The 13773-nt window shown below is 47.3% G+C and overlaps 1 protein-coding gene across 1 annotated transcript; it reads left to right on the top strand.

The window, feature by feature from the left end:
* Positions 1 to 335: 335 nt before the first annotated feature.
* On the top strand, positions 336 to 11606 carry LOC128332827 (alpha-tectorin-like). Its single transcript, XM_053267587.1, has 8 exons — positions 336 to 392; positions 1639 to 1673; positions 3972 to 4024; positions 4969 to 5013; positions 5794 to 5924; positions 6289 to 6570; positions 8735 to 8872; positions 11028 to 11606. The coding sequence occupies exons 1-8, from the start codon at positions 336 to 338 to the stop codon at positions 11604 to 11606; spliced, it is 1320 nt and encodes a 439-aa protein (XP_053123562.1).
* Positions 11607 to 13773: the final 2167 nt, after the last annotated feature.

The following is a 13773-nucleotide window of genomic DNA, read 5'->3' as shown; positions in this document are numbered from 1 at the left end:
ACCTAATTGCCTGCAAGGGTTTCTTCTTGCTCCTATCCCAGTTTCTTCTAGAATTAGAATGGATTTGCTCTTCCTTCTGCCCTTTTTTGAACTTGAGCTTCCAAGTAGGGACTGTGTGCCTTCTGAAATAAATATATACAATGGATTAAGGATGGATTTAAAATATCCTTCTTGCCATTGGGTTAACTATCCCCCTGCGGCATAAAGCCAACTCTGTAATGTGGAGGGAGGGAGGGAGGGAGAGAGAGGAGGGGCAATTGTTACAAGGGCAGGTTGGGTGTGGGAAGCCTGGGGGTGGGGGGGTTGTATATAAAAGCAGCAGATGCTCAGCAAGGATGTTGGAGTCAATCCTTGGAGACGTTGGAGACGCCAAAGTCGAGAACAGTCAAAAGGTGAGTGAGCCGAGGGCAAAGGCAGATGGGGGAAGATAAGGGGACAGTTTTGCCCATATCCATATCCAAATCCCATATCCAGCCCATATCCATATATATCTCCATATAGGAAAGCTGGTCTTGCGGTAGCAAGCATGACTTGGCCCCTTAGCTAAGCAGGGGCCACCCTGGTTGCATATGAATGGGAGACTAGAAGTGTGAGCACTGTCAGATATTCCCCTCAGGGGATGGAGCCACTCTGGGAAGAGCAGAAGGTTCCAAGTTCCCTCCCTGGCAGCATCTCCAAGATAGGGCACAGAGAGGTTCCTGCCTGCAACCTTGGAGAAGCCGCTGCCAGTCTGTGAAGACAATACTGAGCTAGATAGACCAATGGTCTGACTCAGTATATGGCAGCTTCCTATGTGCCTATGCTCCTGTGTTCACATCCAGCCCATATTCACATCCATATCCATATCCATGTCCAAATTGACTGCTGTTTCTTGGTTTTGAGAAGGGGTTATCTGAGCGGGGAAGCAACCTGCCTAGAGAGCAGGAGGCTGTTGGGTCGAATCCCCGCCGGTGTGTTTCCCAGAATATGGGAAACTCCTATATCGGGCAGCAGCGATACAGGAAGGTGCTGAAAGGCATCATCTCATACTGCGTGGGAGGAGGCAATGGTAAACCCCTCCTGTATTCTACCAAAGAGAAGCTCAGGGCTCTGTGGTCGCCAGGCATCAACACTGACTCGAAGACACAACCTTTCCTTTCCTTTATCTTCCGGGTAGGGATGAGCAGGGGCGTTGCTAAGGACTTGCGAAACCCATGGGGACTTGGCCCAGAGCCCTCCTTTTGATAATGAAACTCATTTCACATAGAATATATATAATATTAGAATACATCAGGTATGAAGGCGGAAGCAGCAAAGAGTTAGGTAAAGCCAGGAGTTACCTCCCCTGCTCTGTGCAGGTGCCTCCAGTGCTGTGCTTCCTTTCTGGAAGAGGTCATGGAGGAGGGAGGTGGCTGGTCAGATTCACGGCTCTGACCCATTCCAGCGGGTGGGGCGTGCCCCATTTGTCCAGCCTCTAATGATGCCCCGGGAATAACCCAAGTTCTTGCAGTGCCTGAAGCCCAGCACAAAGTGCTGCCTTGCCCTATGCTCCCGGTGGGGGCCAGTCTCCCGTTCAGAACCAACCTCTGCAAGCATAGGGGGCAAGGAGGAGGGAAGGTTGCCAGCAGCCTCCTCTTCCCTCCTTGTGCTTCTTGCAAGCTTTGCAAAGAGGAGAGCTTTCAATGCTTGCGAGGGTCAGATCAGTCCCAAAGAGCAACCCCAACGCCCTCCCGACTCTCCAAAAATCTGCCACCCGAGGCAAGTGCCTCTCCTTGCCTCATGAAAGGGCCGCCTCCGCTTCTGCGGGGGGTGGGGAGTACAACTGGCACTTGGGTCCCAACTTCCTAATAAAAAGGGGGGGATCAATTGTTCTGTCCCTCTTAAAAGAAACTTGGGGGGCTGCTGATTTAGATAAACAGCATCATTCCTGTTTAATAGTCACACTCTAATTGAATCTGTTCTCCTCCTCCTCGTTTCCTGGGATGCTGTTGGTCATAATGCTATTATTTGAGAAGGGAGACGCCAATATGAAGATTTCATTTGCCTTCCTGCTACTTCTGCTGGGTAAGCTGAACCAAGAGAGCGATTCGGTTCTTAACTGCAGCAGGCATTTGGACAAGAGAGAGAGAGAGAATCTCAAGCTCATGGGGCATTATTCTGGGGTGTGTTGATGTACGTGAGCTGCTACAAACCTTGTTAAAATGGCCGGGGCATCATCCAGGTAGCCAGGATGGGGTTCTGGTCCAATCCATAGGACCAAGTGGCCTCCTAGGTCACTAAGAGACCTCAAAGGGCTGATTACATTCATAGGGGACAATCAGGTGACTGACATTTAAAGCTTCAATCAATCTTTATTGGTACGGACACAGACCAGTACATAAGAAGAGCCCTGCTGGATCAGACCCAAGGCCCATCTAGTCCAGCATCCTGTTTCACACACTGGCCCACCAGATGCCTCTGGGGAGCCCACAGGCAAGAGGTTATTCACAAATACATACCAAATATCCACAACAAATGTAGACCAGTTTAGTTGTCCTGACAATGTCACAAGGAATTCTGGAAGAGTGACTGGCAATCAACATCAGCCAAATGAAAAGTGTATGAATGGTCCACAGACCTTCAATCATGACAAATTCTCAGTGTCCCCATTCAAAACAATGACCCACCAGATGCCGCTGGAAGCCTGCAGGCAGGAGTTGAGGGCATGCCCTCCCTCCTGCTGTTACTCCCCTGCAACTGGTACTCACAGGCATCCTGCCTTTGAGGCTGGCGGTGGCCTATAGCCCTCTGACTAGTAGCCGTTGATAGACCTCTCCTCCATGAAGTTATCCAAACCCTTCTTAAAGCCATCCAGGTTGTTGGCTGTCTCCACATCTTGTGGCAGAGAATTCCACAAGTGGATTATCTGCTGTGTGAAAAAGTACTTCCGTTCGTTGGTCCTGGATTTCCTGGCAATCAATTTCATGGGATGACCCCTGGTTCTAATGTTATGTGCGAGGGAGAAGAATTTCTCTCTATCCACTTTGTCTACACCATGCATGATTTTATAGACCTCTGTCATGTCTCCCCACGGTCGTATTTGTTCTACACTAAATAGTGCCAGGTGTTGTAGCCTTGCCTCATAAGGAAGGTGCTCTAGGCCCCTGATCATCTTGGTTGTCCTCTTCTGCACCTTTTCAATTTCTACAATGTCCTTCTTTAGATGTGGTGGCCAGAACTGTACACAGTATTACTGATGTGGCCGCACCATAGTTTTGTATAAGGGTATTATAATATTAGCCATTTTATTTTCAATCCCTTTCCTAATGATCCCAAGCATGGAATTGGCCTTTTTCACAGCTGCCGCATGTTGAGTCGACACAGTAAATTTCAAGCTGACAATTTCAAGCTTGACAATCAGGCTTTCGTTCACTAAGAGACCTCAAAGGGTTGGGCAAGCTTCATTACATTTAAAAGTGACAATCAGTTGACTGGCATTTAAAGATTTACATTTAAAGCTTGACAATCAGGTGACTAACCAGGAAAGTGGACTTCTTTTAATGTGCTGGAATCTGGAGTCTCCTCTCCACTCTTTTTAAGCTATTTGTGCTCCATGTACTCACCCAAGTTGCAAGTCTAAAAATGGACCATGCAAACATTATTACTCTCTCAGCTCCTCTCTGTTAAGTGGTGGGCAGTTCCAGGGGTGTGGTGCTATTTGGATTCTGGTTTACCTTGGAGGAGAGATTATGGGAGTTTTATGGTGTCTTTGTAATGTTGGATTAGTTACATTAGATAATTTCCAGGGATCCAGGAATAATTTCCAAGGAAGAAGGTTGAGCATTAGATGCTGGAAAGCAGAGCACTTCAAAAAGCATAGCAACAGGTTACATGAGAGATCCCAGACTCTGATTCCTGAGATGCTTCAGCCTTCTGCTTGGCTTATCCACCATCACCCATCATCTCTCTGTGTCTCTGTCTCAGAACTTCTTGCCTGCTCTTTTCTCTTGCAGGGATCAAAAACAAACACCCCTTGTAGGGAAGGTGGAGGTGGAATTTGGGATAGGTAGGGCCCTATCTGACAGGCTGGGGTGTGTGGCCCTTACCAAATGTCTAATAGAATCTCCCTTTGGAAGGTGATAGCAGAGCTGTTGATAAACCACTTAAGAGCCCTCAAATTAATCTTGTTTACAAAAGAGTTTGTTAGCCAGCTAACAATCCCAATTCACAGCACTATTTTCCCCTTTGATACTTGCTGTTTCCCACATCATGGAGTTCCCCACACCATTGAGCTTCCTCCAGATGTTTCTACTCATTCCAACTTTCATGGAAAACAGCTTCCCTCTCCCTTTCCCCAACTTTTTGCTCAAATTTTCCCCTTCTCTCTTTAAGGGAGTTATAGAGTTTTATTTTACCTGGATGTGCTCAGAATTTAGGCTGTTCCAGATGCTGAAGAGTCTTCAGCATAAATTATCACAAGAAATAAAACAAGAAATCCACACAATATATGAGGACGTTGTGTAATATGCTGAGCGCCATCTGTTGGCAGTCTGTGGACAAACTTTTATTCTAATTGGGGAGGAAGCATAGTTTATTCACAAATGCCACACATTGTCAGCAGATGGTGCTCAGTATATTACATGAGATTATTTTGTGTCATGTGGATTTATCATTTTATTTATCATCCTAATTTACACTGAAGTTGGAGTATATCACCATCTGGAAAAGCCCTTTGCATGCGGTTACTTGTATACACTGATACCTGAGCTGTCACAGCAATGCCATTAAGGGAGGACTTTGGAGCTTTTGGATACAATGGGAGCATGCTTTGACCCATCAACACTGTAGATGTCCTGAATCAAGGGTGTGGAATTGTCTTCATCCTGCATCCACAGTACCTAGCCAGTTCCAAAATACTTAGCCAGTTCCCAAATAACTACCTAGCCAGTTCCAAAATAGGATATCCATCAGGCATAAGATTCACATTTGTGTTTCTTCTCTCTGCTACAGGTTCAGCTCTGACCTCTCCAGTGCCTCAAGCAGATCAAAGCAATGGTAAAATCTGGTGTGCACATGGGTGTGGGTGGGCGGGGTTTCTCCACAGGAGAGGTCTTTCTTGGCATCTACATTATGCATGTAATAATGGACTTGTAGCAAACCCTTTCTACAACCTGGATAAACATGCACATCATTGCTGAGAATACTGGACATGATAAATGGGGCTGATGTCAGGGGTAGACTAATATGGACACTGGCCATGGACCCAGGGTCATCAAAGGGCCAATGGCTGATCCCTGAGGCCTGGTGAATAAAGCTGGTGGTCACCAGCACAGCTTCTAAAAAGTCCTTTAATGTGTTGGTTTTACCATCATGGTAAGCTCCCCCCAAATCCTTGTGGAGCCTTGCCTTACTGGCAATGGTAGCTCAGAGTGGTCTTTAGCAGCCATGCTGGTGGCTGCCATCTTCCTTTACCCATAATGCAGTGCTCCTGCCCTGCCATTGCATACATAGGTCCAAAAAATACTGTATGTCTCTGAATCCAAGGCTTCGGTTTTCTCCCAGTTCTTTGCTGTTAGAAATGGGGGAGAAGGATCCTTCTGGGTAAATACATTTAACCTCTGTTTGTAAGGGGGCATCTAAATTCAGATTCTTCCATTTGGAAAGATACAGTAGATAAAATGTAGCATTCCTTCCAGCCATAAAATCTGGGAGTGCTGAATTTTACATCATCTCATGATCTTCCATGGTGCCACATAATGGCATTCCCTTTTTCATGTGTTTTTGCCAGAACTGAGGTACTTTTGTTCTAAAAAATCTTCTCTACCTTCTCTGCAGAACACCTTTTGTATCCCTATGGTGAAGCCGAGGGAGACAGGCTAAATCCCAAGGATGATGATGGAACTTCACCAGAGATTCCCATTGCGATGACTTTTACTTTCTTCAAAAAGCCTTACCACAGTCTTTATGTACGTATGACTCCACTTGCCATAGAGATAGATGGACATGTAGGCTGAAAACAAGAAGAACGATGCATATCCCAAGACTAGCTCAGACCGATGGAGAAGCTGCTGCCAGTCAGTGTAGACCAGGGATTCTCAACGTTGGGTCCCCAGATGCTCTTGGACTTCAATTCCCATAATCCCTAGCCCCAGTGGCCTTTGGTTGAGGATTATGGGAGTTGAAGACTAATAACATCTGGAGACCCAATGCTGAGAATCCCTGGTATAGACAGTACTGAGCTAGATGGACCAATGGTCTGACTCAGTAGAAGGCAGCTTGCTATATTTCTGTGTCCCACTGCTTGCAGTGTTGCTTTCTGCCCCATCACAGGTGAACAACAACGGTGTGATTTCCATGTCTGTGCCTGTCCCAGAGTACACCCCCGAAGCCATCCCCCTGACAAATGGAAAAGCCTTTATCACCCCCTACTGGGGGGACGTCAACAATATTCTAGGAGGTGACATCCTTTATCGGGAGATAAATAAAACAGAATTACTGAACAACGTCACCCAGGACATCAATGAATATTTCCCTGAGATCCCTTTCACTGCCAAATGGGCCTTTGTTGCCACTTGGGACCATGTGGCCTATTTCGGATCCATCTCCGAGAAGGTAAGTCTCTCACAGTCTAAAGAAAGCCTGTTTAGGCATTAGAAGTGGTTGTATGTTTTCAGCTTCAACAGATAACCAGCTGTGTCCCCTCTTGACAGGGACCTTGCAGCTACAGTGCCATGCATTTGGTGGCCTCCAGATTGGATTATTTCATTATGGCTGACATTGCCTTTTAAAAAATGTTTAGGAGCTGGTCCAGAATGAGGTAGCCAGATTGTTAACAAGAACTTGCCTTGGTCAAGCCAGATTTTCAAGTGCTGCACCCTCTACATCAGTGGTTCCCAACCAGGGAGTGCCTCCAGACGTTGCTGAATCACAACTCCCAGCATCCCCAGCTACAATTTATTATGGCTGGGGATGCTGGGAGTTGTAGTTCAGCAACATCTGGAGGAACCCTGGTTGGGAACCACTGCTCTACATCATAGAGGCAGCTGTCACTGCTGAATAACTCATAATCCTGGGAAGTATATGGGAACTCTAATGGTGTATCAGAATCTCATTGCTAAATACTGGCCAGCAGGCTTCCCTGTTGACAGGGGTTCCCAGATGTTGTTGACTACAACTCTTAGCATCTACAGCTGCAGAGGCCTTTGGCAGGGGATTATGGGAGTTGTAGTCATCAACAAATGCACCAAAGAAGGCACAACTGAGGGACCTTGAAGGCCAATGTGGTCACTAAGAGTTGACATTGACTTGACGGCACTTAATCAATCAATCAAAGTCATCAACATCTGGGCACCCCTCTTACAGGGAACACTATTGGCCAGTTCACACACCAATGGTCCACTGTATAATTACTGGTCTCCATTGTTAAAGGTGGAGGGCTATTGTGGTGTAGTGGTTAGTGTGTTGGACAAGGCAGGAGAGAAGAAGGGTTGCCAATGGCTGCAGGGCAGGCTGCCAAGGCCACCGCTGCCAAACATGCTACCGCATGCCGGTCATGTCTCATGCTACCCCCATGACAGCACACAAATGCAGGGGGAAGGGGCATGGCCAGGGTAGATTAATGAGCCCAGCCTCCGTGGTAGGAGGGATCACAGTGGGGAGAAGGAATAATGGTGTGGGGGGACAAGGGGGTGCCCTGGGAGAGTGAGGGGGCACGTTGGTAGCACCCAGACCCTCTGTGGCCCAGGGACATTTGTCTCCCCTCCCTGCTTCATTATCCCTTCACACTGGGAAGTGAGACTACAGAGATCTGAGTTCAAATCTGTACTCGGCTATCAAGCTCACTGGGTGTCCTCGAGTCAATCACTCTCTGTCTCTCTCTGTCTCTGTCTCTCTCTGTCTCTCTGTCTCTCTCTCTCTCTCAGCCTAACCCACCTCCCAGGGTTGTTGTGCGGATAAAATGGGAAGGGAAAGAACCGCATAAATCACCCTGAGCTCTCTGGAGGAAGGGCGGAAGATAATTAAATATCTTATTCAAGCTAAGAACTATCTTATTAAAGATAATTAAAGCTTCAATCAAGCTTTTTAGTTAGTTGGTGTTTCTATGGATATTTTAATCTGGTTTTATGCTTTAACAGTTACATTCTTAGTTTGTTTCATTCTTGGTTTGCTTTATGCTGTAAACTGCCTAGAGACTTCAGTAGTGGGCAGTATACAAATTAATTAATTTGTGGAGAGGGTGGACAGAGAGAAATTTTTCTCCCTCTCTCACAACCAGGGGTCACCCCATGAAACTGAAGGTTGGGGAATTTAGGACCGACAAGAGGAAGTACTTTTTCACACAGCGCATAATAAATCTATGGAATTCTTTGCCATGGGATGTGGAGATGGCCACCAGCTTGGACAGCTTTAAAAGGGGCTTAGACAGATTCATGGAGGACAGGTCTATCAGTGGCTACTAGTCTACTGGCTGTGGGCCACCTCCAGCCTCAGAGGCAAGGTGCCTCTCAATACCAGTTGCAGGGGAGCCACAGCAGGAGAGAGGGCATACACATACCTCTTGCCTGTGGGCTCCCCAGAGGCATCTGGTGGGCCACTGTGTGAAACAGGATGCTGGACTAGATGGACCTTGGGTCTGATCCAGCAGGGCTGTTCTTATGGAATTAATAATAATAGCATGGAATTAATAATAATAGCAGAGAGCTCAGGTAGAGACGGAGAGAAATGGGACATGGGAGCTCCATCTTGACCTCACTTCCTTTGGTTATCATGGTTCTAGCGAAACACCTTCCAGGCCATCTTGACTACTGACAACAAAACTGCCTTTGCAATGCTCAACTATGGAGACATCCAGTGGACTACTGGGGCAGCGAGTGGTGGAGACCGCAGCACAGGCATTGGGGGAATCCCGGCCCAGGTAGGTCCACTCCATGCACCGCTTGGCCAGGTTCAGAGTCAGGCTGCAAATGATCAAGACTAGGCCAGAGACCAGACAAATGAAGCAGCAGGGGAGTGGGTATGTATGTTGCTCCAGCACTGATTGGGAGCCAATTGGAGGCTTAAGCAAAGCATGTGTCGTATCTTCTTCTAACTGAGTAAAGAGACAGCTCTTAAAGTGGTGACGTTCATATATTTAGCAGGGGGAGAGCAACTAGCCCCATCCACCCCCAGCACAGCATCCCTCCAGTGGCTGTTGCTGGTGTCTATCTTATGTTTCTTTTTAGGTTGTGAAAAAGAAACATCCTCTGGGGACAGGGAGCCATCTTATTTATTATTTATCTTATTTTTTCAATGTTTTGTTGGAAAGCAGTCTATAAATAACTGTAGTCATGTGTGTGAAGCCCCATCTCCCTGGAAGATAGGGCAGTTAAAAGGGTCATGCTTTATCTCTCCCTGGCTAACTGAGCAAAGAGGCACCTTTTAAAAGTGGTGATTCTCTTTATTGAGCAGCGGGAGAGTAACTGGCCCTATCTGTCCTCAGCACAGCATCTCTCCAGTGGTTGTTGCTGGTGTCTATCCTATGTTTCCTTTTTAGACTGTGAGCCCTTTGGGGACAGGGGACCATCTCATTTATATCTATGGAAACCGCTTGGGGAACTTTGGTTGAAAAGCAATATATAAGTATTCGTCGTATATAATATTAGTAGGTGAGGTCCTACAGAAAAAAGTCATTTGTGTGGATTACACATCTAAGAAGTTAAAGAAGTTAAAGATAGGTAATAGAATCTATCTATTTATTTCTCAAAGATGTACCCCTGGCTAATCCCATGCGTGGCAGCTCTTGCGAGAGTTCGCGAGCAGCTGTTGATTAGTCACTGGGACGAGGGAGAAAATGGCAGTAGTGCTGGCCAGCCAGGGGGGCGGAAATGATGGTGGAGGCTGGCAAGCCACCAGAGAAAATGGCGGCCAGGCTGGCTGGCCATGGAGGGAGAATGAGCTAGTGGGGGGGGGGGATGAAATGGGGCTGAAGCGGGGGAGACTAGGGGCACAGATGCTCTGCGCCAGGTCAGCTAGTTCTTTATTAATGTATTTGCTAAAATGAGGTAAAAGAACAGTTTGAAGAAGAGAGGTGGGATGCCTCTAAATACCTGCTGCAGGGGAGCAATAGCAGGAGATGGGGTATGCCCTCACCTCTTGCCTGTGGGCTTCTCAGAGGCATCTAGTGGCCCCCTGTGTAAAACAGGATGCTAGACTGGAGAGGCCTTGGGACTGATCCAGCAGGGTTGTTCGTATACAATTTGTAGGAATTGCAGACATTATTCATTTTATTGAATAATTACCGTATATGGTAAATTTGAATCATAGTAAATGTGAATCTGAGAAAGATCTTCTGCTTCTCTGGGGCATTATGTCATTTGGGGTAGCCTCATAAAGTGAGACAGTCACCTAATGGTGCAGCGGGGAAATGACTTGACTAGCAAGCCAGAGGTTGCCAGTTCGAATCCCCACTGGTATATTCCCCAGACTATGGGAAACACCTATAAACCGCCTTGGGGTTTTCTTTTAACGAAAGGCGGTATAAAAATGTAAAAATAAATAAAATAAATAAATAAATAAATATATCAAGCAGCAGCTATATAGGAAGATGCTGAAAGGTATCATCTCATACTGCATGGGAGATGGCAATGGTAAACCCCTCCTGTATTCTACCAAAAACAACTACAGGGTTCTGTGGGGGCCAGGAGTCAAAATCAACTTGATGGCACACTTTACCATAAAGTGAGGTCCTAAGCTGTAGCTTACTTAGCTTGTGTCTAAATCTGGCACTACTGTGGAGGAGTCATCAAAATAAGAGGATGGATGTGGAATTGACCACAGCATGAAGGCCTCACTGTCCCTCAGAGGGTTTCCTCTGCAGAAGTTTCTAGCAGGGTGGCTGTGACACTCCTTGACTCCTGTGGTGGGCCAGGAATCCTCTCTATTGTCTTTGGACTCCTCTTCTGTCCGGAAGTGGGGATATGAGTCTTGGGTGGTGATTGGTAGGAAATGTCTGCGGTGTTCCCAAACGGTCTTAAGGGTTGCCGTAGCATTTGGATATTGTGCACACGTGGTTTACGTTGTGTTTATTTCAGTGTGGCTTCAACACCGGGGATGACAAAAACTATTACAGCATCCCAGGATCCCGCACCCCTTCCATCATCAACATTACAAAAACTAGCAATGTCCATGTCCCCGGACGCTGGGTGTTCCAGGTCGATGATTTCAAAGTGACTGGAGTCCCTGAAGAGCTTCTCCCTAAGGAAGGTATCCATGGCAATGAAGCCAACTCTGAGGTAGAAGGCCCACATACGGAAGCTAATGAGATTGTTCCTGTAACGAGCGCACCTGAGGAAGAAGTACATGTCACCCATGGCAACAAAGCCAACTCTGAGGTAGAAGGCCCACATACAGAAGCTAATGAGATTGTTCCTGTAACAAGTGCACCTGAGGAAGAGGAACCACACGAGGAACTAACTACCCACGGCAATGAAGCCAACTCTGAGGCAGAAGTTGACACAAATGGCAATGAGAATGTTCCTGAAACATATGTCCCTGAGGAAGAAAAACCAGAAAACAATGAGCATGGTGGACTACTGGTCAATGAAGACAACTCAAAATTTCCTGAGCAAGAACTACCACCAATAGAAGAGAGTGATGAGTGTGATTGGTAAGTATGACAAACTCAAAGGGTGAAGGCTGGAAGTCAACCAGCTTTTCCTAAGAGTCAGTTCCTAGTCACCCTATGAAAGCAGAGATCCCATGTCATTAATTTTTTTCTTAACAGACATGCACCATTTCCCCCCCACTGGGCAGGATCCAGACTAGTTAGTCATAACTATGTACCACCAAAACCAATGGAACAAATTAGCCATCACTAACTTAAATCCCATTCATTTCAGTGGCTGATACACCACACAAGGATACATCAACCCAGTAACATTGTGTGCACACAAGTTATGCAAATTGCACAAACACAAGAATTGTGCAATGATGTTACACAAGAGTAAGCACAAGTTAGAGGTGCCTTGATCTGATCAAATATTCTTTCCAATGAAAACCTTCTCTCTTCCCTCTTCCTCCTATTTTAGATGAAACCACCTCAGACTCAGAAGACCTTCAGATGGCCCATCAGAGAGAAACAGCCAGGATATCATGTGGAACAATTCCTCCGCTGCTCCCTAGAGGCAGGGATCCCTCAGCAATCACAGCTTAAATTGTAGTGTAGAAATAAAAGAGAGCTCTGGTATGGTCATTGTGCTGTGTCTTTTGTGAGGCAGGGAACTGGGAGATTCAAGGGTGGCTCAAAACATCTTTGTGTCTGAGAACACTCCCCCCCCCCCATCTTAAAGCAAGGAGAGAGATGCAGAAGGACATCTCGGGGACATAGGATGCTGCCTTATACCGAGCCGGATCATTGGTCCAGCTAGCTCAATATTGTCTTCACAGACTGGCAATGGCTTCTCCAAGGTTGCAGGCAGGAGTCTCTCTCAACCCTATCTTGGAGATGCCAGCGAGGGAACTTGGAACCTTCTGACTTCCCAGAGTGGCTCAACCCCCTGAGGAGAATAAATTACACTGCTCACACATTTAAGACTCCCTTTCAGATGCAACCAGGGCAGACCCTGCTTAGCAAAGGGGACAAGTCATGCTTCCCAGCTCTCCTCCCTTGGGGGCCCACTGGTGACCTAATAAATTGCTGCCTGAGGGTGGCCACCTCACCTCGCCCCATGGAAGGGCTGCCCCGGGAGAGAGATTCTCTTGTGGGGGGACTTATCTATGTGTTTATAAGCGGGAGAGAAAATTAAAAATGTGTTAAGAGAAAGCCATATTACCGGTGCCTGCTTGTTCTGAGGCACCTGTGCATATCCTGGGGTGCCAGCCACTGCCTTGGGGAGCAGTCTGGATGTTGTTCTGGTGGCAGGGGGGGGCCCCAAGGATGAGCCATCCTCTTCCTTACCTGCCAGTGGGGCTAGGCTGGGAACCAAGGAGCGGGATCCCTGACAAGCGTGTCGGGCCATTGTTGCTCCCACGCCTCAAGAAGACACGAGTGTGTGGTAACAAAGGGCCACAATGTATTGGTCAGAACCGAGGCAGAGGTTAATGGTCTGACTCGGTATATGGCAGCGTCCTATGTCCTATGCCTTCTGCAGCCAAACCAGGTGCTCTGCCTCTAAGCTGCAGCCTGTCCCCCACATAAATTCCTTATACCATCTTGGACCATCAATGCATTTTGCTCAAGATTGTCTACACTGACTGGCAGCAGCTCTCCAAGGACTCAGGCAGGAGTTTTCCCCAGCCCTACCTGGAGATGCTGCTAGGGACTAAAACCTGGACCTTCTGCATTCAAGGCATGTGATTTACCGCTGTGTTATGGCTCCATTCCACAGATGTAAGCTCTTTCTCCCAGTTGCAAGGGCTTGTCCAGCATGACGCCTTTGAGCTTCCCAGAACCGACACCGCTCATCCGTTTCAGGATAGACAGAGAGGTCATTCCATCCTCCAAAGGAGCCAGCACTGAGTGACAAACGACTCTACTTACCTTTTCTTCCATGCTGTGGCAGTATAATGGGGACTAGGATGTCCTGAGGCCCCACAGGGGATGAGAACAATGGTTCGGCTGAAAGAGACCGATTGCACATCCGCCTGAGGACGGGGAGCAGAGACCACTGCCAGTTAATGGTTAACTCTCTCTGCTCTTCCTCTCCCTGCCTCACCTCATCAGGGGTTAAGAGCACCAGGACTCTGTGGGAAATTAGCTGCCGGAGGAGAGCTGGTCTCTTGGTAGCAAGCATGACTTGTCCCCTTAGCTAAGCAGGGGCCACCCTGGTTGCATATGCA

Source organism: Hemicordylus capensis, chromosome 7, assembly GCF_027244095.1.
Source record: "Hemicordylus capensis ecotype Gifberg chromosome 7, rHemCap1.1.pri, whole genome shotgun sequence".
NCBI lineage: Eukaryota > Metazoa > Chordata > Lepidosauria > Squamata > Cordylidae > Hemicordylus > Hemicordylus capensis.
Note: the sequence above shows the minus strand (reverse complement) of the source record. Positions and strands in the feature narration are given on the sequence as shown.

Coding starts and splice junctions, on each gene's coding strand:
- LOC128332827 (XM_053267587.1), top strand. CDS start 336: ATGTTGGAGTCAATCCTTGGAGACGTTGGAGACGCCAAAGTCGAGAAC. Junction 393..1,638: donor AAGTCGAGAACAGTCAAAAG/GTGAGTGAGCCG, acceptor GCTTCTTGCAAG/CTTTGCAAAGAGGAGAGCTT. Junction 1,674..3,971: donor AGCTTTCAATGCTTGCGAGG/GTCAGATCAGTC, acceptor TTTCTCTTGCAG/GGATCAAAAACAAACACCCC.